This window comes from Zalophus californianus, chromosome 9, assembly GCF_009762305.2.
Source record: "Zalophus californianus isolate mZalCal1 chromosome 9, mZalCal1.pri.v2, whole genome shotgun sequence".
Taxonomy (NCBI): Eukaryota; Metazoa; Chordata; class Mammalia; order Carnivora; family Otariidae; genus Zalophus; species Zalophus californianus.
Window position 1 is genome coordinate 5652275 of NC_045603.1, and position 23074 is coordinate 5675348.

Sequence of the window (23074 nt, forward strand, 5' to 3'; positions counted from 1 at the left end):
GTGAGATTGAGCCCCACCTAGGGCTCTGTGCTCAGGACGGGGTCAGCTTGAGAGATTTTCTCTCCCTTTCCCTCTGCTCCCCCCGACCCCCGTTCGTGTTCTCTCTCTCTCTCAAATAAATATATAAATAGAATCTAAAAAAAAAAAAGTAGATGGAGCCAAGGGGATGGTACACACATCCACCATGAGGTCTTTTACGGAGTTGCTGAGAGTGCCCCCGGAGTGGACTGGGGACCCCTCAGAGGTCAGAACGAAGTGCAGAGGGGCTGGGGGTGAGGGTGAGTGGCACCTCCACTTGGCCACATGTGACCTTTGTCTCCCTGCCTCCTTGTCTGTGACCCGGGGCAACAATGGCCCCTGACCCACACAGTTGTCATGAGGATTAAATCAGATGGGGCTCGCCACAGGAAGTGCTCATTAAGTGTCAGCTGTAATTACTCGGTTCCCACGCTGCCCTGGGAGGAGGAAGAAATGTTGTATTTCATTTTATGGACGAGGAAACGGAGGCACGGAGAAGCTAAGGACCTGGCCCAAGTCCACGCTGCCGGCAGACGGCGGTGCCTAAGAAATACCTTGCGTTAGAAAACATATAATTTAGAAATCCTTATCATTTTGATCTCTGCATGTCCTACGTAAACATTTATTGGGTTAAAACATTTTAACGAAAAGTTTTTATTTTTCTTTTTAAGAGGAGGAGAGAAAGAAATGAGTTGCAGTCGGACAGTAAAAGAACTTGAGACCCAAATAGGAGAAAAGGTAATAGAGATCTTTTAAAATTCTCCCCGCTCCCCCCAGTGTCAGAAGTGATTATTAGCAGAGGTAGATGAAGCAGAATGAGCCACATCTTGTCTGTGCTCTCCCGTCAAAGCCGGCTGACGAATAGATCCTATAACAAGCCCATGTGAAAGCTTGTATTCAGACGACTCACACTGCCTCGCCTGGCGTCTCTTTGGATGAATGACACCAACAGAAGTCCTGGAATATTAATGGCTTTTGTATTAACTTTAGATCCCTAGTAGTAGGGCTGCCCTTTCTGGTTTTGTCTAAGACTGAAGCAAAGGATCTCTTTAGAAGGAGAAAACTTCTGCTTTTCAGCAGTAAGTGCCGATCGAGAGCAGCATGGTAAAAATAACCGGGAAAACTCAGAGTGATGTACATTTAAGTATTGAGTAATTTAGCCACAGAAGCTACTACATGTGTCTAGAAGAGGAGCCCATAGCCTTGTCCCTCTTTGCTGATTATGGTTAGACATCATCACCCATAGCTAGGGAGGGGGGAGATACTCGTGGCTTTCGGGGGTTGGAATCAGACCCCTTTTAAAAATGCATTTGAGCCTGTCAGTTAACGAGCAGTCTGAGAATCATGATTCAATTTACTCGATTCAATATGTTGGTTTGAAATGTGACAAATTTTCTTTCCTTTTTGAACTCTTCCGAGATTTTCATACATTTCAAAATAAAAAATAGCCAGAAATCCACAAAATGTTTGTCTATATTTCCCTGGCTGACGCCATTAACACCAGAAAATTCGTCTTAATGTGATACTTTTTTAGCATTATATATTCCTAAAAATCTGGTTTCACTGTATGTTAGTAAGAACCCTGGTGTAATTTGCTTCTTCTATTGTGGTTCATGTGTTATACTGTTAAGAAATATGTAATGTGATTGATATTATTTAGGGTACATCTTTAATTTGTCTCTTCCCAAACTGTGTTAATCATGAAATACTCCTGGGAAATTCAGCCGTTTATGACAATCATCGTATCCACATAAACACCATCATGGATCAATAATGCAGCATTTCAGTGAGTGTGGTTGGGTTTGTAATTGTCCCGTTAGGCTGGGATTGTAAATTACCAACAGGAAGGCTACCATGAGGAAAGCCACAAGGGAACCCCACCACTGCGCGTCCCTTCATCTAACTCCTCTTTCCTCCCAGCCCCCTCCCTCTCATCCTATCCATGGGGGAAGCCCTCCCGCTGGTTAGGGGGGAGTTAATCGCTGGGCTTACACAGTGCAGCTTTCACGCAACTTCTGGGGAAAAGGCTGAGGAGGGGTGACTGAGGAAGCCCTGGATCCCGGGGCGGCTGTGGGGTTCTGTGCCATGCATTCTGGCGAGCGTCGCCTACGGCCCCGGTTCTACCTGGGACCCCCACACTGGGCAGGCAGGTGGAGGAGCACAAGACTGACCTTGGGACTGCTAAAAAACAAACTCGGCTGAGTAAATGTGAAGACCTAATTGGCTTTATTAAGCAATTCATGAATTGAGCAGCATCCCGAGAAGTGGAGGGGAGGTGCAAGGAGCTGCACAAAGAGGAAGGATTTTATAGGGAGGGAGGCGGGGCAAGAAGTTGTTAGCAGAAGGAAAGAAAGGAGTTTCAAGCCAGGTCACCTCCCCTCAGTGGGGGGAGGGAGGAAGGACAAAGGGTCTTATTAGGTGGATTACCTCATCTTCCTTTGGGGGGGAATAGAGAGGGCCCACGTGACGAGATGACCTCATCGGTGCTGACCAGCAAATTCCAGATTGGTTGGATTAAAATTCCACTCCCGGGGAAGCTGAAACTTCGATTAAGTCTTGGTTTGCCATGCTGCAGACAAGTGACTCTACTGAGAGCCTGTAGCTTTCTTTTTAATGGGACCAGGTCAGATCTGGGTTTCCATCTTGGAGCTTTGCCCTTCACCAGCGTGGTGGCCTTGACAAGTCCTTGTCACTGGGTTTCTTCATCCATTAGTGGGGATAATAACACCCATCTGGAAGTATAACCGAACTCAAGGGGTTCGCTGCTTGGGGTGCATCAAATTGAACACAACCTTTGTTGAAAGCAAAGAACTTGGTGTTACCTGTTACAAGTAAGGAGACAGGGAGATAGCTGGCTACTCACTGTCTCCCTGAGGGGTTCCTACAGGAAGCTTTTATTCTGTGTATTGAGGTCAGAGGCAGGGAGCTTGCTTAGGCACTTTTGGCTCAATTGCACATGCCTAGTGTGTCAACATGCTAGTGCATACATCAGATGTTCAAAAAAAAAAATGGCGGAAAACTCTGCCCACGGGATGGGATCTTAGTGTTATAATGAGCTAAAGGTAACTTCAGGACCACTCAAGGGGGCATCCCCGTAGGTCCTCAGCTCCAGTCCAGTTCAAACTGGCTCACTTTATGTCAGGGCTGTCAGGCAAGACATACCTAGCAAGGGGCTCTCGGGTGAAACACCTAGTTGGGTGTCTCCTTGGATGGAACGTTGTTGGTTCTGCAAACAAAACACATTCCTTCCCTGCTTCTGTCCCTTCCTTTCCCCACTTCTGTTGATAGCTTTTAGCCCTCTGATTTGAGTAACTTCCTATTTTCATCCTACTTAACAGAAGTGCTGTCCTGTGGCTTAATAATATGCAGTACGAGGCACCTGGAACAGCTGGACAATGCCAGCAATCACTAGAATGATTATTACTGCAGCTTCCTTTGAAGGATCGGTAGGAACACCAGTGAATCTCATCCCTTCCCACCCACTCCCAAAATAAATAGAACAAATCAAATATACTCACCTGTTTGCTATGTGTAGTAGCGTATTTCCAGTTAAGACTCTTGTCCTGCAAATAGTCCACGCGCGAGTGTTGGAGACTGAGACGGATACCTGGGAGCTATTAAAGGAAGGCTCTCTTTAGACATATGTTGTCCTTGCTGGGTGATCTATACAGTTTGGGAGTGGAAGGATGCTCATTATTTTGTTTTAAATATAAGTCCACATGGTTTGCTAGAGCCAAGAATGCATGCAAATGTCTCTGAATTTTGGGAGCCAGACGTTGCTAAATGTATGTGTGGTCTAGCCTTCCTAAACCAACAAATACTTAACAGTTGGCACCCCAAACCTACCAAACCCCAGTGCTCATGCTTCCTTTTTTTTTTTTAAAGATTTTATTTATTTATTTGAGAGAGAGAGAGAGCACATGAGAGGGGATAGGGTCAGAGGGAGAAGCAGACTCCCTGCCGAGCAGGGAGCCCGAGGCAGGACTCGATCCCGGGACTCCAGGATCATGACCTGAGCCGAAGGCAGTCGCCTAACCAACTGAGCCACCCAGGCGCCCAGTGCTCGTGCTTCCTAATCGTTTTCCTCTGCAGGGAGCTTGATCCGATGGCTGATTCCTTGGCCTTTCCCTTCCTCACGTGCACTTAGACCCTCCAATGTAGGTTCACATCCCTGCTCATTATCCAGCTGAACCCTTGGGCTCTCTGAGCCTAGTTTTCTCTGTCAGTCATGGGGTGGCGGCCAGCCTGGATGGTCTCCAGGTCCCGTCTCTCCCAGCGTGTGGTGATTGTGATCCATGGCTTCACATGAAGAGGTTGCTGTCAGACCCTGTGGGGCTCTGTGAGCCCAGGTCGTCCTCGAGGCATCTTCCTCTGGCTCCAGCTGGTCCCGGTCCCTAGTTGGCTCTGCACTGGGTCCCACTCATAGGCACTCTGAGTCCCGGGCTTGCCTTACTTAGGCTCACCCTCTTGGCCCTTGCTTTTCACTTGGTCACAGATACGTGCTTTCCTTTGCTTCTCTTCCGTGCCATGACTTGGCATCTGCCTGACAGGTCCTTGAGCTCTCCAGTCTTCACCTTCTCTGCTCTCACAGTCTCCTAGGGAAGCAGAGGCATGTAGTGGGAATCAGGCACACCTGCCTGAAATCCAGCCCCTGCAGCTCCTCCAGGGGGCCTTAGACAGATGTCTCAGTATTCTGGCTTTCCTCATCTCTAAAGTGGAGACAACAACCAATCAGGGTAGTTACAAGAATGAATGAGAATAATAGACACAAAGCCCGTGGCTTACAATAGACGTTCAGTAAATGTTAGTCCCTTCCTCCATCTATTAGTGAGTGAAGCCCATTGTCAGGCACTACTGAAACCCCTCCAGTGGTAAGCTTTACCTGCCACCAGGTGGCACCACCTACGCCATGGAGGTGTTTGGTTGCTCTGCCCCAAGAGAAATAGAAACCCCCCAGCTGAGCTCACTGAGACAGGATAGCACTTCTCATCTCACCTGAGAAGTCAGGAGGGAGTGCAGATGCAGGATCAGCTAACTCATGTCTCCTCTGGTCACCAGGATATTGCCACCATTCAGGCTTGACATGCAGGTATTGTGATATCAAGTTTTTTTCCAGATGCTCTTTCTTCCAATATGACTCCATAAGCACGGGGAGACTTTTCTCCTGACTCACAGCCAAGAAAAATGTCCCACAACCAAATCAATCATTGGCAATGGCATTGGTCACCGTGAGCAGCCTGAACCAACCCTGATTACTTCCTGGTGTGATGGCTTGGCTCCCTCCAGGGCCACCAGAGGGTAGATATCTAAACAAAATGGAAAATGGAGGGTTTTATTAGAAGAAGGGAGTAGGGGGTGAGTGGATTTGCAGAAGGCGGCCACCAGCATCTGCTTCGGTCTCCCACTGAAAGGATACCCCCGGCCTTAATCCTGTGGACACTGTAATTTTTTGGATTTTGTCAGCTCTATAAATAATAGCCCTGACTGAGCACTTACTAGGAGCTGCTCTAAGTGTTTTACTGTGTTAAATGATTAATTTCCAGGAGAACCCCTCAAGGCAGGTGCCATCCTTATGCCACGTTGATATGGAGGAACCTAGAACAGAGGGTGAGCATTTTGACCAAGGGCACACAGCTGGCAGGCGGAGAGGCTGCAATTCCTGCCTTGGCAGGTTGGCTCCCGAGTCCTTGCCCTCAGCCAGTGCCACCCTGTCTTCCGGAAGGTACTGATGCTCCCCTTGCATTTAGCAAATGTGACTCTGTTACGCCTGCAGGTGGACCCCGTCCATCACAGAGAAGCCACACCTCCACCGTACGCATGAGTGGACTTTTTGCTTGGACCACAGTCGTCTTTGCATCCATGTAGCATCGACTTGAAATGGGCATTTGGGAGTTTTCCTCCTCTTCCTTGCTCTGACAGCCTGCCCTCTCACACTCCTTCCCACATCCTCGGGCTTTTATGCTCCCTCCCTGTCCAGCAGGTCCCCAGCTTCCTCCCGCAGCAGGGGCTGGGGCCTAAGACTTGGGTTCTTCACGGTCTTCAGGTGGAGAATCTGCCAGGAAAAAAAGGCCCAAAACAAAGTTCCCACACGTTGCTGGGCTCACCAAGCTTTGTTCTTGGTACTCGGTTTGTCTTTTGTCAACTCCCCATGCGAGGGTAAGGTGGAAGTGCTAGAAAAGCTCATCTTGCTCCTTGAGGTGGGGTGAACGCTCATTGTGAGCCATGCGCAGGGAATTACCGAGAGGCAGGAAGCTCTTACTGAGCCCCGAAAGAGAGCAGCGTACTTGTAGGACAGCCATGACCCTTCCCCGCCACCCCTACATACAAAAGAACTGTTCTTAACTGAAGACAAGAATCCAAGAATGTAAAATTCAGTTAAAGACATAAAAAAAAAAAGAAAGAAAAAATAGACACATCCAGAGCCCCAGGCTGTTTGCTCTCGTACCACGTCACCGCCCCAATCAGGGGTGCTTTTTTAAGCCTGGGCGCCATGATGTCAGAACATCTGGTCCACCCAGTCAGCCGTGACTAGTGTGTCTGTTGGACACCAAGTAATCTGACACAAAGTTTTTATGGGATTATCCTGGTGCCTTGGAGTTGTATAGATGCAGCATTAGTCATTTCAGAAGCAATTAGTAAATAATGAGAGGTACTAAGCTGCTCATGTGGTCTGTAATATCTTCGCACAGAAGAGAGACAAGTGATGGCTTAGGTTCATTTTCTTAAATAGGTGGATTTTCCTAAAAAAGAAATTAAAAAAATTACTGCTTGAGAAATAAAGAAATAGTCATTAGAATCGCAACCATTTCATAAACGTACCTTAACATTCTAACACCACATTAGCATGAACGAATGTACTGGAATGCAGTCTGTTTGCCTAATAAAAAGACTGTGTCAAACTCAAAATGAGGCCATTTACTAAAACATACAAGCTTTTGGTTAATTTATAATATTTTCCTAATCCCACTTTTATCAGCTCTACTTTGGTGCACTTGGTATTAATGGCCTATTATAGCAGGTATTTGAACACATCTCCTCTTTCATCTGAAGAAAATATTAGCATATCGTAGAGCTGTTGGGACAGATTGTATCTGAGCCACTTTTTCCTCCTTGCAGAAAAGCCTATCAATCATAACTGAATATAGTGATTAATAATGTCACAGCTCTTATTCGCGTGTCTGTGTGCAACTAAATGAAGAGGAGTGCTTGCATTTTGATCTAGAGAATTTCACATAACAAAATAATCAGTTGCCATTTTAGAAAAAAATTATATTGAAAATGCTTCTACCCCAGGCCCTATTTTTGGTTGTTCTATTATTAATTTACTAAAGGCTTCATCAGGAAGCTAAAGCAAACTCTCAGTTATATCAGAATTTGTATCATTTCAGACTGTTTATCTTCTTCTTTTTTAAAATCTTGCACGTTCAGTAGTTCGGTCAAGATCGTAGGGGAGGCTGGCTGGAGCACTTGGGCTTCCCCAGCTGGGTGTGCATTGAGCGCCAGCCCTCACCGCGTGCGTGCCCCTGAGCAAGCCAGTCCCTTTGGGGCCTGTTTCCTTGGCTGTGAAATGGGGAGAGAATAGTGCAAGGTTTTTCCAATCTTGTTGAGATTCTTGGTGACAGTCAATATAAAACGATCTTACCAGAGTGCCGGGGCATAGAAGTTACTCAAAAAAGCAGGAGTTGGAGTTTGCATTTGGAGGAGAGAAGACATGAGTTGTCCCATGGACGGGGAAATGATAGTTTGCGGTCACCTCTGGCTTAAGGCCACAGAGTGGGCCATGTGCTGAAGGCCTCCACGCTTACATCTCCATCTGGGCTCCAGACTCACCACTGTCCTCCTTGCCGTCCCTGGGTGGCAGCTTTCTTCACTTGGTCACCCCAGCATTGGAGTGAATGGTTCCACCATTGTCATGGAGTCAGTCGTTCATGCAGAACCTAGGATTAGCCTTAATTCCTGTGTTTACTTACTGGCCCTACTCCAGCATCCAGTCCATCAGCAAGTCCCGTCTGCTGCATCCCATGTGCCGTTTCCGGGACCCATCCATCTCTTCAATCCCCACTGCCACCGTCATCCCCACCCTGTGCTTTGTCAGGAACCCCTGGTCTGCTTTTCCTGTTCCTGCTTGTGCCCCATACAATCTCTATTCCACATGACACCCGGAGTTATCTGTTCAAAACATAAGTCAGATCTCATCAGACTCCCCTGGTTAAAATGCCCCGTGGCTCTCGGTGGCCCGTTGAGTAAACATCAGACACACATCCTGGCTTATGGTGCTCAGCATGGAGATTTTTTTTTTGACTAACCTATCTAAAATTCCGTATTTTCCCCGACACTTTGAATGTTCTGAGATTTTTGTTTGTTTACTTGTTTATCACTAGGATATATGTTCCCTGGGAGCAGGTGCCTTCTTCTGTCTTACTTGCTGTTATGATTTTAGTGCCTTGAGCAGATCCTGGCACTTGATATGACCTCAGGAAATGTTTACTGAATGAATAAATGGTTCTGTAGGAAAAGTTGACCATAATTGGAGTAGCCAGGAAACACTGCATGGGACAGGTGAGACCGGCACTTGAGTTGGGCCGTGGATGGGGTTTCAGTGTGGTGAGGACAGAGTAGGGGATGAGATGTGGGGTAGGTGTCAGGTTTGCACTCTGACACAAGAAGAGAATGTGGAGGTAGGGGCCGGGAGATGTGGCCAGGGCAGTGGGGAGACAAGCTCTGACACCGTCCTGTGGAGAGTTCTGTTTCTCAAAGCAGGATGAGACAGAACATTTTTGGAAGGGAGGATGGAGAAAAAGATGGAATTATTTGAAGGTCAGGTGTGAACCCTAAAGCATGGGGCTGGGGTGGTGGCGGTGGTGATTCAGTGCCAATTTCCCGTGAGGAAGGGGCTACTTTGGAGATGGCCCTCGGTGGTCTCATGGACACAGTGGCTGGGACGACAGCTAGACTAGGCCGTGGAAGTCACTCAGCAGCAGGAGCGGCCTACGTTCCTCAAGCACCTCAAGTGTTTCGGGGGTACCATGGGGTTCCTGGGAGGGGGTGCATGTAGCCTGTCCTGTGCGTGATCTGGGGTCAGGGTAACAGGGGCTCCAGAGTTCCTCCTGTGGTGCCTGGGACAGAGCTCCCATCCTATGAGTGTGGGCTGGATTAGAAAGAAAGGAGGTACAGGAAATGCTGCTTCTAGATTTGGCACATGTTAAAAGCCCTCCGTGTTTAGACATAGGGTTTATTTTCATAGCTGGGTCAGAAGTTCAATGGCAGGTAAAATTTCTTATTAGAAGCCTTTATATGTTGTAGGTAAGCCTTTTGAAAATGGAAATTGAATGTGGGAGAAGGTTGACATGGCCTCTGGCATATATGACAGCAAGTTGCCCTCTTCACCTTGGCTACAGGGAAACCTAGAGCCAGAGTTTTCAGATTTTTGCTCCCTTGTAGCAACTCTGACTTTTAGGTTGCTTTATCTAGCTCTTTCTTTAGCTCCTTTTTCTCTGTTCCCATGGATCTCATTTAGATGTCTTTTTGTGTAAGCTTGTTCAATTTTTGGTAAAGGCAGGATTTGCATGCATTCAATAACGACATGCATCGTCCTGGGCCCGTGGGGGCAGTGGGGGGAGGAACGCCAGAACAGTGAGAGGAAGCGTCAGCCCCGGGCACAGAGGCAAAGCCTTTGTTAAAGGTGAGCAATGCCCGGCCACCACTCCTCCCACATGTCCCCAAATTGAAAGTTTGTGTTTATGGGGTTCTGAATGTAGTCTAATTTTTTCCTATCTGGTTTGGCTCATCTCTACCAGCTGGTAAATAGGAAATGTTCACGGTAGGAAGCCAATACTCTGCAGAGTGTAAACAGATGGAATCGATATAAAGTGACAAGCTAGACTGTGCTATGGAGAATACAGAGCCAAAAGTAAGAACATAACAGTCAAGCTACTTACTTCGTTCCAGTTCATTTAGTCCTGAATAGCGCTTCATATCTGCACAGCTGTGTTGTTCTTTTTTTCCCTCTTTCTTTCTTCTGGGTTGATAATGACAATTTCAAAGAAAAACTTTAATTAAAGATTTTATACGAAATAGCCAAAAGTAGAATAATAAGGAAAATGAGCATTGATGTGTTTATTGTTAAGAAAAAATCCTTTTTCGTGGTTTCATTTAAAAAAATTTACTCCTTAAATTTAAAATGAATGTAGTCGTGGTGACAGAAAGGTGCCAGACTGACAGCCGTGGATGCTGAACCCTTCCATTTTGCTGCAGAGCCAAGACATAGAGGCTGCTAGAAGCCCCCTCCCCTTGGGGTTCAGTCCCCAGGCGGGTGGGTAGGATGCCGTTCTCACCCCCTTCTGCTAGAAACTGGGCGAGGAAGGCTGGTTCTCGGGGAGGAACTGAACAGAAAACAGCTTCACAGGAGCCAGTAAGGTACCACTGTGGACAGTCGAAGTTAATTTACTGCGCGGGTTGCACTCTGGCGTGAAGAAGCTTGGCCTTCCTCCGGGAAGGGCCACATCGGAGCCGGGCCTAGAGAAGGATTATTTGCAGCCTGACTGAGAATTCTGGCCTTCTGGGAGGAAACATTAGGCCTTTTCTCACCTCCTTTAACGTCTGGGTGGTCATATTTATTTGGGTTCACAGCTTTCCTTCCTGGAGCTCAAAGTGCTATAAAAAGAATTTTAAACAAAGAACTATAGAGTACTAATAACAGCCACTGTTAGCGGCTTATTGAACCATCTGAACTCAGTGGGATACAAATATGAAGCAGTTTGATTTTCTCTTCTCACGGTTCTCAAGCAGGCGCTAGCAAATCTGCCTTTTCATCCCTTAAGGGTTTCTTAGGCAGATCTCATGGCTTTCTGGTCACACTAGCATAGGCCAATCCAGTTTTAAACCTTGAGCTCAAATCCAGCCCAGCTGGCCATCTCCTCCCCTTCTTCCTACGCAAGGGGCACGTGACCTGCTTACTCGCTGGCCCTTCTTTACCTCTCCCCCCGGTTATAGTTGGGGTCTATGATGAGGGCTGAGGAAAGGGAGTATGCCTTTCTTTTCCTTCACTGGTGTCCTGGTGTCCTCTGTGGGCAGCATGTTAGGCTGCTCTCTTATAGGGCACATGGGGGGTTATTAGAACTGTGCTTTGGGGGCCTCTGAACTATATGGTTCCCTGATGAGGAGGGTCGTCTCTGGCATAACCTCCTCAACTCTACTCTTGGTGGTTCACTGCACATCCTCAGGCTGCGTGGGTCCCCTCACCTGAGGAGCAGCCCCCGGGAATGGTACAATTCAAGCCTTCTGCCTTTCTTGGTCTCCACTTAACCCATTGAAAATTTATACATGCCATCCGTGCCAACAGTAGGCATACACTCTGCGCTCATCTGCCCCTCCCACTCTGCTCTGCTGCCTCTGTCCAGGTCTCAGTTCCTTTCCCCAGGAAGGTGTACAGATCACTGAGTCCACTGGGAAATGAGATGCCTATGTGCCTCTTCTTGCAGGTTCCTGCCCTATCTGTACAAGGATTTCCTTGGCCTACTAAAGCTTCTTCCCCATGAATACTACATCCATCCATCCATCCATTCATCCATCCACCCATCTATCTATCATCCATCCATCTGTTTATCCATCTATCCATCTATCCATCCATCCATCCATTTATTCATACATATATACATTCATCCTTTCAATAAATATTCATTAATCCAGGCCCTATTCTTGGTTCTGGACTCCTGCCTACTGAAGACCTTACATCTTCTCAAGGCTCCTATTAACTTGGGCTGGGCAGGGGGGCAGTGAAGGGGTTGGAGGAGTTGGCTGGGGTGGGGAGGGAGTAGTGGTACTCAGTATTTCTTGACTTGGGTGTGTAGTTACTTGGTTATTTGGAACTCTGTTCTCAGCCTTTGGTCCCAGTCTACAGTTCCCACCATGCTACCGTTTATGATATTACACATGAGGTGCTTGCACACCTGAGCTCATTTCCTCGCAACCATATGCTGACACAGTGTTCTTATTCATTCCCATTTTACAGATGAGGAAACTGAAGTTTAGTGGTCAGGTTACTGTTCCAAGGTTACCTGAAAAATAGTACAGAGTTGGGATTCGAAGTCTCACCTCAGAGCCAGTGTCTGGTCTTGCACTACACTGTCCGAAGGTCCCTTGTGGGGAGGGAGGGAGGCAATGGTTGAAGCGCTGGCGTTGTGGTGGGGGTGGGCAGCTGCTGCAGCCCAGAGCACTTTATGTGGTTCTCAGTGTGGCTCACCATCATGCCTGGGGGAGGTTTCTCTTCCCCCATCTCTCTGCCTTACTCTTTAAGGTCAGATGTTCTCTGCTTCTTGTAATAGCTCTTAAGAGTCTGCCCTCCATAAGTTCATCTAAATCTTTTTTTGAATGTTTTAATTTTGCTCCTCTTGCCGTTTTTCCCTCCACTTCCTCATTTCACTTCATTCCTATGTGAAATAGGGCTTCATTTCTTTTCCGGAAACGTTAGGTGAATGAGTCCTGGCTTATGTAGCCACACTGCAGAACTTAAAGCTTTCCAGCCTGCTTTTCCCCAGCCCTGCTGTCCAGATGGGAGAATCTAGGCTTTTTAGTCTGTCCTCACTGTGGTTCCCTTCCCTAGATGCTTGGGTCACCGCCCATCATCCCCCTTGTGCTTGGGCATCTCCCCAGCCTGGGACTCGAGTGACATGGAGAGGATCACATACCGCCCTGCTCTGCAGGTCCGTGGTACTGCAAGGGGGGGCTGGGTGCAGTGGGGGCCCGGGAGGGGAGGGGGGCAGGGGCCCGGGTACAGGGGAGACTACTAGCTAGCATTAGCTAGGCAGGGGGTGGAGAGCCAGCGCTGTGGCGGCCAGCACCCAGCCTGGCGTGGGGCTCAGAGAGCGTGGGAAGCAGCTCCTGGCTGGGCCTGGGTTGGGGGGCGGAGCGGGGGGAGGGAGGGTGTTGGGACTGAGTCTAGCACAGGGGACGGGGGTGGGGGGGGGGAGACGGGGGGGGGGGGGGGGGAGGGGACTGTAGCAGCTTCTTCAGAGCCTCAGGCCTCTTTCCTGGCTCTCAAGTCTTTAATTTAAAGTTGTAAGTAGCTATTGTTTTGGTTTTCTTTTAAATCCTCAGGGCTTCCCCTGTGTTTGTGCATAGAAAGCTCCCCAACACTTACCACCACCTCCGACGGAAGTGGGAGTGCACGGGGCAGAGTGGAACAGGGGCTGTGAACTTGTTCTGTGAAGGTAGCAAGCATTGCTACCTTTCCGGGCCAGACCTTCTGCCCAACTGCCCCAGTCGGCCACTGTTTGTGGGGGCAGCAGCCACTGCCCCAGTCGGCCACTGTTTGTGGGGGCAGCAGCCACTGCCCCAGTCGGCCACTGTTTGTGGGGGCAGCAGCCAGAGGCACATGCCAACGAGTGGGCGCGTCTGGGCACCAGTACCGTTTACTCATGGACACTGAAGTTTGAAATTCACCTTTCACATGTCACCAAATACCTTTCTTTTGATTTTTTTTGACCACTAAACAATGTAAAAACCATTTCCAGCTCATAGGCGTACAAAAAGAGTCTGCAGCATGGAATGCGGCACAGGGGGTCAGGCCCCCAGCGACAAGGCAGGCTAGGCGCGCCCCCCCTCTCAGGCCCACCTGCGGCAGTACGGAGAGCAAGAGCACATTTTCTTTCCGGGGCAGTGTGCTGGGTTTGGAGGGAGCAAGTGAAAGGCAGTGGCTCCTCTCCTTTTGCTAACTGTGCCTCAGTTTTTCCCTCTCTCCCTGGGCTTGGCCCTCTGGAGTACTCCTCCCTCCCACAAAGCAGTGGGGCTTGAGGGCTGGAGTCCCGGAGAGCAGCGGCCAGATAGGGAGCTGGGGACCGGGTTCAGGCTGGAACACACCCAGCTGACAAGATCGAAGTTTGGCCTTCAGCAGGGGGATGGAAGTGTAACTAGGAAAGCCAGAGGGAGGGCATGGGCTCCTGCCCCAAAGGGACAGTGTCAGGACCAGAGAAGGGGTCGGGGCAGCACACACAGCATGCTGACCCACTCTGCAGGTACTTCTGAGCATCCAGCTCTCTCCAGGTGCTGTTCTAAGCCCTGAGGACAAAGCAGCCAACAAAACCAAGTCCTCTTCCGTGGAGTTTACATTTCAGTGGAGGAAGGAAGACAATCAACAGATACAGAAAGAAATATGAAGGGGTCCAGGCGTAGATGAACACTAAGAGAAAGAGGAAGTGCGGGGTCAGAGGATGAACGCAGGCTTTTGTGCGGGCCACCGAGGAAGGCTTGTAGGAGCAGGTGGAGTGTGACAGACCTGAATGAAGGCCAGGAGGGAGCTGTCGGGAGGAGCAGATCAGATGTGCGGAAGTCTTGGAGGATGAGCCTGCGCGGTACGGGTGAGAGAGAACCAGGAGGCCTGGCAGCTGGAGCAGAGACAGCAGGGGACAGTGGGAGGGTGGGGTGGAGAGGTAGTGACGGTTGGAACAAGTAGGGCTTCGCAGGCCTGGTGAGGACTTTCCAGCGTGTGTGAGAGAGCCTGCTGTGCTTGTGAATTTGAGTAGTTCCTTGTGGCTGGAGCCCAGGGACTGTGGGAGGGGGCGAGATTGTGGGATTTGGAGCTGGCGTGGGGGCTAAGCAGGAGGCTCAGAGACAGTGCCTCTTAATACAGACATGTCCCACTTATACCAAAATGGCACACGTCTCGCTGGCCTAGAAAGGCGCTAGATGCTGCCCACGCCATCCTGTTTTTCTGTCTTTACCTTTTCCTTTCCCGCCTCCCCTCCCTTCCCCAGGGAGCAGGGCAATGGGGTGGGGCACGGACACGGTCACTCTCATGACCCCAGCCACTTGGTTCCTTTATGCTTTTCTGTTCTCTCCTGTCATGGACGGGATAAGTCTTATATACTGTGGCCCTAACTTTCCTGCCTTCGATAAGCCCCACCATCTGCAGCTCAGTTCAGATCTTGCCAAACTTCAGTCTGACAAATGATAAGAAACTTGGAGACATACCTCTGGTGGGAGTGAGTTCTGTGCCAGACTCGCTGCCTCCTGGCTTTCCACGCTGGAGACCCATATGGGCTGCTTCGGGGGTTTAAAAAAGCGCATCGCCTCATGTCCTCCATTTTACCAGAAGAGGTGAATCGAGATTTGGCAGCACACGAGGTGCTGCGGGTCCTGTGCAGCCGCGGAGCAAGGGTTCTCGGTGGCTGCGGCTCCGCGCTCTTAGACAAAGCCACTGGGCTGTGGGCGGCTCCCCGGGAGCCAGCCTTGCAGCAGGTGCATGCCCTGCCCCCTCCTCCTCGCTGGCCATTCCTGGTTTGGGAGATTGAGATGGTTTCAGCCAGTGTTCCCCGGTTGTTAGAAGAGGGAGGTGTGTCTAGAATTTAGCATGGGGCTTTGCATAGAACATTCAATTAATATCTGTTCAATTATTATATTATTAGAATCATTATTACATCAACCATAGACCGAGCCATTCTTACACTCAGGATTGGCCCTGAGGTGGTATAACAAAGCTTCCTCAGGGTGTGGCCTTTTCCCAAGCAGGTGAAAAGAAGACAGATTCATTCGTTCACTCAAACAGTTACTGAGCCAGACCCCGGAGCCGAAGCCCCAAACCCAGCTCCAGGGAGCTGACATTCCCGAGGGAGAGACAGACGGTCAAGATGAGCATTAAATCGGTTGGTGAGAAGTACTCTGAAGACGAGGATCAGAGTGCGAGGGGTGAGGTCCTAACTTCCACTTGTGGTCAGGAGGGCCTTTCGGATAAGATGACAAGTGGGCTGAGATCTGGGTGAGGTGAGGGAATGAGACAGTGGGTATCCGGGGAAGAATGTTCTAGGCAGAAAGAATAGCACAGGCAAACGCCTTGAGGCGGGAGGGGCCTGGCACTCAGGAGGAGCGGCAGAGGGTCTGGTGGGGCCTGCAAGTAGCGAGCTAGGGGACACGTGGGGGAGATGAGGTGGGAGAGCTACCAGGAGCCGGTCTGTGGGGCCTGGTGGGTCACAGCTTATGGGGAGATGTGAGTGGGGTCATGGGGGCCAGGGTCAGGAGTGTCTGGTAGGTAGCATCATGGAACAGGAGGGGAGGCCCCTCACATGGGTTTGGAGTCAGACAGATGCTGGGGAGGACCAGGCCATTGGTCACTGCCTTATAGCCGTATCTGTTTTTCCTGTAAATAAAGAGCAAGGCTCTCGGTGGGGGGGAAGGAGAGGGGATAATGGGAAGGGAGGCTGGGAGGGGAGAGAAGGGGGACAGAGTCTGGATGGGGGTGGTGAGTGACTAGCGCAGTAGAGCAGGGTCACACAGCGCCCTGGAGTGAGGGGACCCAGGGAAGTGTTGAATGGGCCACCCTCTGCAGCCACGTCAGGTGTGGGGAGTAGGAGATGAGTTGGATTTAACCAGGGACAGGGGCTTGCCAGGGCTGCGGCGGGAGGAGGGAGCGCATATGCAGTGGTGCTTATAGAGACGGAGTGGTTGAGAGGGAGCGAGGGGGAGCTGTGCCCAGGAACTGAGTGGCAGGTGGGGGCCCTGCTGTGGAGAAGGCTGTAGGGTCCTGCACTCGAGCGAGGCGGCTAGAAGAGGGGTGGGGTGGTTGGAGCGTGGGGCTTGATTTTGGAGAGTGGCAGTCATTGGGGGTGACATGGTGTAGAGTCTTGAGCAGGGAGCGGTGACATCTGGCTGAGAGGAGGACTGGGACCTGAGAGACCTGGGCTCAGAGCTCGTCTGTCAGGGGGTCCTGAGCGGGCCTGGAAGCAGGGCCGGCATGTCAGGGGCTAACGGCCCAGCCAGGAGGCCTGGCACTCACAGGTCCAAGCAGCCAGGGAGAAGAGGGAGCAGTGGCCCCCTCCCACCTGCTCCGTGATTCCTCAGGTGTGAGCGAGAGGGCAGCCACCCCAGGAGGGGGCTGCGGGGCTGACCTTCCAGGTCAGGCACAGTCTAGTGAAGGGAACTGGCAGAGGAAGTAGGGGATGTTAATAAAAAGAGAAGAAAAAACAAAACAAAACCTGTTTGTCTTAGAGTTTTTCCCAAACCTCTTCATGAGAAGCACTGATGACCCGAGTCTGGACTGGGGATGGACCTGACCTAGTCCAGGGCAGCAGAATCAGACCCGCCGAGGCCCAGTTGTGCCAGACCTTTATCATTTTTTATCCACAACCCCATCCCTAGCTTTCATGTTCCACCGTGCAGAATGCACTCCTGTCCTGCCCTAGCCACCTCTCAGCCCAGATGCCTCCTCCTGCAGGAAGCCTCCTGGGTGACTCAGGCTGGAAATGCCTGTTCTCTTCTGTGAAGGCCTACAGCTCTACACTCTCCCCGTTATCTGGCTCTTGTTCCCACAGCTTAGTTTCACGCATATTTATTTTATGTCTTCTCTTCTCCTCCAGTACCATGGCTAAAGGGTTGACTTGCATTAGAATCCCGGTATCATCATTGTCGATGCAGGTGATGTCACGTGACTCATGTAGCCTCCTTGAACCTCAGTTTTATCTAAAAATGGGGAATGGTACTTCCTTCCTGTGGGTTGGGGGAACTCAATCACATAGCTCCATGCTTGGCACATGTGGGGCCGGGCAATGTTCCTGTCCTCTAAGTACAAGTAGCTTTGGGGTAAGCACATGGCTTAGTACCCGGCGTCTCCACAGGGCTGATCCAAATGCCTTTCACATTTGTGTGCCCGATAAATACGTACTTGATGAATTTGGGAAAGATACCTATACAACTTTTCTATAATATTTTCTCAAAAATTTAAAGGGGTTGAAATGTACAGTCCTATTTTGCAGCTCCTAGTAAAAACAGTTTGCATGTGGCTGTGGAAAAATGAAGATCGTCCAAGTCCGGCCCTGCCTGAACTATAGTTTTTAAGCACCAATTAACAAAAAAGATTTTTCACATGGCTCTAAAAGGGAGTGAATTGTGTATGAGACTTACTGCTTTGCATCAGAAAGACTTTTTAAAAACTTACTGAGACCATTTACAGAGAAAATGGCTTTACAAACATTCAATAAATGCAAAATGTTCTTTTTTTCCATAGACATATCATTTTGCAATACCTACAACTATGAGTCTTTGAAAACATTTTATTTTACAAGAAGTATTTAAAAACGTTCACATTTTTTTATGACCATTTTGGTTTTTAACACTGGGTCTTTTGACTTCTCCGAAATCACTTTTTCTACACAGATTTTCAAAAACATTAAAACTGTTATCAAAGCCTTCAAGCTCATTGATGTTAACAAGTCTGGTCTGATCCAGCCCTGTGAGCTGAGGAAAGTTCTGGAGACCTTCTGTTTGAAGATGAAAGATGATGAATACAGAAAGTAAGTAAGCGGAGGTCTGGTGAGAGATGGCTCAGTAGAACTTAGCCCAGTTTCAAAGTGGGGCCTGGCAGGTGCCCTGGAGCCAGACATCATCCTCTCCTGCAGTCTCTGTCCTGACTGTTTTTAAAAGAGGTGCTCATGGCATTTCTCCTGTGTTGGTGGTGCTCTCTGCAAATGCTCAGACTCGAGAGCTAATGGTTCTAATTCCAAGAGTCCCCAGGGTGGCAGTCATCTGGCCTGCAGATCGGAACACATCTTGATTATTTAAGTAATCCATCACTAGTTGTCTCTCCTTTCCTGGTTGGCCCCACACCTGCCATCCCCTGTGTTTCCAGTTCACAGTTGACGTTTACTCAAAGCCCGGGGTTAGAGAAGAACAAATTTCTGGATTTATTCTTTAGTTGATGTGCTCCCTGCTGGCTCTCCCTCCTGATATAATAACAGAAACTTAACTTCCCTCTGAGGACGGTTGTTGCTGGGGTCCAGGGGACACTGCAGCAGGGGGACAGTGAATAACTAAATGTTTAGCTGCTTCACGGCTGCTGAAAGCCACCACCGCCTGCTCCTGACGCGAGGGCAGCGTGTGGAAGTCTGCCTGGGGTTTCTTGTTGTTGTTTTGAGCCTCCAATAAACTCCAGATCATTTAAAAGAAGCCCAATGTTTGGCTTCTGTGGCTACCTGAGTTTTGAATGGAAGCCACCAGAAGGGGGCCTACATTTAACTTCTTTTCGGTGGTACTCGGCCAAGAAGCTTTCTTCCTCTTCCTGCCTTTTCCCCCTTCTCTGAGTATCCCCCAGGCTGTTAACAGAAGCACCAAGCTTTATTCTTTCACTCTGAGCCAAGGAGTTTCACATCACACTGCAGTAATAAATCCCTATGACACTGGGGGCCATGCTCGCTCGCATGGTGTCATAAAGACGATGTTGGTTCTGGAAGGAACGGAGGAAGTTGCTCCTGCGGCAAGGGAGTGTAGGGGGCATGTGACCATGGCATGGGCACCGTGGGGGCTGAAAAGCAAGGGGACTTTTTAAAAATAGGTATTTCCTGGTCTTTTGAATATTTTCTTCTTTTTTCCTCCTTATAACCCACCTCAGAATATAAAAGGACATAATAGATGTTTTAATTTTTACATCCTTCCGACTGGGAAAGTGTCCAGAATAAGATCCAAACAAAACAAATTAAATAATTTTGTGCACGCAATTATAGAACAGAAGCAACACTCTTATAAAACAGGCAATCAAAAAACCAAACAGTGTTTTATTTGACAATAAACCTTGTGTTTGGCACTGCAGTCTCCAACCTAGTAAATCTATAAAAAATGTTACTATTTCCCCATCTCGTAAGTATCGAATAATAAAGAACTCCACAAATTTTTATTTGAGATTTTTTTTTAAGCCTCGAAAACAATACTGTTTTCATAAGGCTTGAGAAACTTAACATAATAGAATTGCTTTTCTTTAGAACAGAAACGCAGAAGATCAAAAGTAGACCATTTCTTCGATTGCTTTAATGCTTTTCTTATTGAAGCTCAAGAATATACTCTTTTCCTTGAGAAGCTGCTTCAGTATTAACTTGGTCTTTTTAGTTTTTGAGCAGGAAACACAATGCATTTTTGAATCCTTTCTTTTATCAAAAACAGCCTTCTATTGAATACCAGCCTCTACTTCTCGGGGTGGCAGCAAACGCCTGGCCTTTGGAGTCGGGCATGCTTGGGGTCAGGTCTGTGCTGTGCCCTCCCAGCCCTAGGACCTCGGGAGGCTCCTGGGCCTCTCTGAGACCCAGCTTCCTCTTAAAGAAGTGCAGACCGGGGAGCCCACTTTGCAGGGCAGGCGCCAAGATTCCCTGTAATGTGCACAGTGGGCCTCGGATGCACATAGTAGGTGCTCGTCCCACAGTGACTCTGTCACGATTGTAAAGATTCCAGGAATGCGTTTTACTCCTTGGAAACCAGTTCTCTTTAGGCTGCAGAATACCATGCAGCGTGTGTGAAGAAGAGGCGAGAGAGAAAATCCTCACCAATTTCGTATTTAATCACACCACCCTGAGACCCATTGGGTTTTGCTTTTCCTTTCCCATCTCTCACACCCACCCCATCCTCCGGTTGCCCTGCAGGCTGAAGTATTTGAATCCCGATAAAATAAGTATGAGCAGCCTAAAAAGCAAACAAACTCACTGGAGGTTGGCCGCTGCCTGAGCAGAGCAAGGAAGCCCATGGCTAGTTGTAGGTGGTGATGGGGGAGAGGTTCACAGGTCGATGGGTGTCATTCCCTTTACCTCCCTGCAGTTGGCCTTCCTGTGTGCCCCACTCGCCTGCAGTCTGTGCAGACCTCTGAGCTCTCCTGCCCCAAGTGCAGGACTCTGGGAAAACAGCCCTAGCCCTTTCGTCTCAGGAACGATTCTGCTTCCCCTGCCTTTATTCTTCTAAAAAAAAAAAAAAAAAGCCTTTGAGATACTGCATGCCTGGGCAGTACTGAGGCTTGATTTTTGAGATATTATCTGTAGGAAATAGTACCATGGAATTCTGTCTGTGTGTCCTCAGTGAATATGCGGCCAGTATTATGAAGGCAGATGGGGCTGGGCATTACGAGAGGTCGGGATTCTCTTAGGAGGAAATACCAGTCTGAAAGAATGCTGGATTTTTACAGAAAACAGGGAACTTGGTGATGAGGCTTTTGTCAGTATCTGGACATGTTACCAGAGCAGAAGAGTAGCCAACGCTTTCCATAGGACGGCAGCCCAAACAGGAAGGAGCACAGGAGGCCAGCCCCTTGGGTCCCTGAGCCTACAGCCGTATTTTCACGAGGCAGAGTCTGTGGATGAAAGATGTGGCTATTTGGGGAGTTTCAGCATGAGCATCTGGCAGCTATCCTATCTCCAGATAATTTTTCTTATTAGAACAATAGGCAAGATTCATCAAAGTGGGGAAAAAAAAAGGTACGCGTTGAAGTATTCAACATTACTCTTTGTTAAATTTGGAAAACAGAAAAATAACAAATACTTTAAGTGATAATTACTAAATTTTTAGAAAGCAGCATGAAATTAGGTAATTATAGAAACCAACACATATGGAGATAATATAACCAAACATTTAAAAACTGTCAATTTTTTATAAATGTAATAATGCAGATATCATCTAGAAAACCATTTATCAAATGGCAGATTTGAATAATAGAAAATTCATTTTAAGAAGGAAAAAAATCCAAACATCCTATTTATCTGAACTTTAAAAAAAGAGTATCTTGGTATATTTTAGGGAGAGACATTGGTTAAGTGTATTTTTTTGTTGGTTTTTTTTTTAAATATTTATTTATTAGAGAGGGGGAGAGAGAGAGAGAGAGAGAGAGAGCATGAGCAGGGGGGAGGGGCAGAGGGAAAGGGAGAAGCAGACTCCCCGCTGAGCAGGGAGCTCAACATGGCTGGATCCCAGGGTCCTGGGATCATGACGTGAGCTGAAGACAGACGCTTAACTGACTGAGCCACCCAGGTGCCCTGGTTACATGTTTTAAAATGTTCTTTTTTCTCTGTGGAGATCATAGAATGCTCCAAGGAAAGTTTTGCCCCTGCCACAGTGAACTGGGCCTCAGTTGTCTCTGTCATATGCTGTGCTTGGTCACCAGCGTGGGCTATGTTCTCCCCTCCCCCTAGCTCTAGATGTCTCTGGTTGTAGAGGCTTTGTGCTGATTGACTCATGGTCCAGATCATTGCCCCGTAATTCCTGAAGGCAAATGGGACCTGCTTTTGCTGTCCACATATGGCCTGAATCATGGCCACCCCATCCTCCTGCCAGAGAAGGGAGAAAACGAGAACTGGGGCCTGACTGCCCCCATGCGTCGGTAGGCCAAGTACAGTGATCTCCTCTGAAGTGTCTGTGTGTTTTAATCTTACAGTAACACTTCCTAGGGTTCACTTTTTAACTTCAGCTCTAGCTAGAAGCACATTAAAATGAATGCCAGCCCCCGTGTTAAAGGATACCTTCCTTCATTTTAGATTCTCTATATCATAATTTCTGATTACCAAAGAACATTTCTATTCCAGGTTTGCGAAACACTACAACATTGATAAAGATACCGCAGTGGATTATAATGTTTTTTTGAAGAACCTCAGTGTAAATAATGACTTGAATCTTAGGTATTCTGTGGGAAATCAAGGTGAGTGTTTTATAAGTATATAGCTAAAGATTTCAGTATCCTTTGGCCTGATAATTCCTCTTCTATGAATCTGTTCTGAGGAAATACTTTCAGATATGGAAACTGCATTAGGCACAAAGATAGTCATGGCATTGTTATTTAGAAGAATAACATAAATGTCTAACAACAGGAAAAGGGTTCAGTGAGTCACAGCGTATCCACCCGGTAAAATGTGCAGCCACGAGCAATGATTTCCATGAAGTTAATGGTAAAATGGAAAGTGTATGCTGAGTATCAGTAAACGATGGGAAAGAAATTCTAAAATACAGATTGTCTTTAAGTGATGTGTCTCTGGGTGTTATCTGGTTCTGTTTTCTGCTGCTTTTGTATTTTCAAAAATTTGTATAATGAACCTGTTACTCCTTTTGTGATGGGAAAAATCTTTATATAAAAGGGCAAATAGCTGCGTAGTTTATACATCATATTGGACATGTAAAGCCAGGCATATAACCTTGAGAAGGAAAATTTTTCCTTGCACCGATGGCGTTTATCCCAGCCTCATCAACAAAGTGCCCAGAGTTGTTGACCTGCTAGATAGTTCTGGAGAGAGCAGAGTCCAGTTCCCTGAGGATGAATTTATGAAGAATGCAG

At 48.2% G+C, this 23074-nt stretch overlaps 1 protein-coding gene across 9 annotated transcripts in view; it reads left to right on the plus strand.

Moving 5' to 3' along the window:
- EFCAB6 (EF-hand calcium binding domain 6) overlaps positions 1–23074 on the plus strand; it is a 222441-nt gene that overhangs the window by 38468 nt on the left and 160899 nt on the right. For 8 of the 9 annotated variants that reach the window (XM_027591704.2, XM_027591711.2, XM_027591706.2 and 5 more), the window contains 3 exons: positions 690–756; positions 18160–18296; positions 22332–22444. In XM_027591704.2, the coding sequence (XP_027447505.2) occupies positions 690–756; positions 18160–18296; positions 22332–22444 (317 nt within the window). The remainder of the gene's footprint in view (positions 1–689; positions 757–18159; positions 18297–22331; positions 22445–23074) is intronic. The other variant, XM_027591713.2, reaches the window with a different exon arrangement.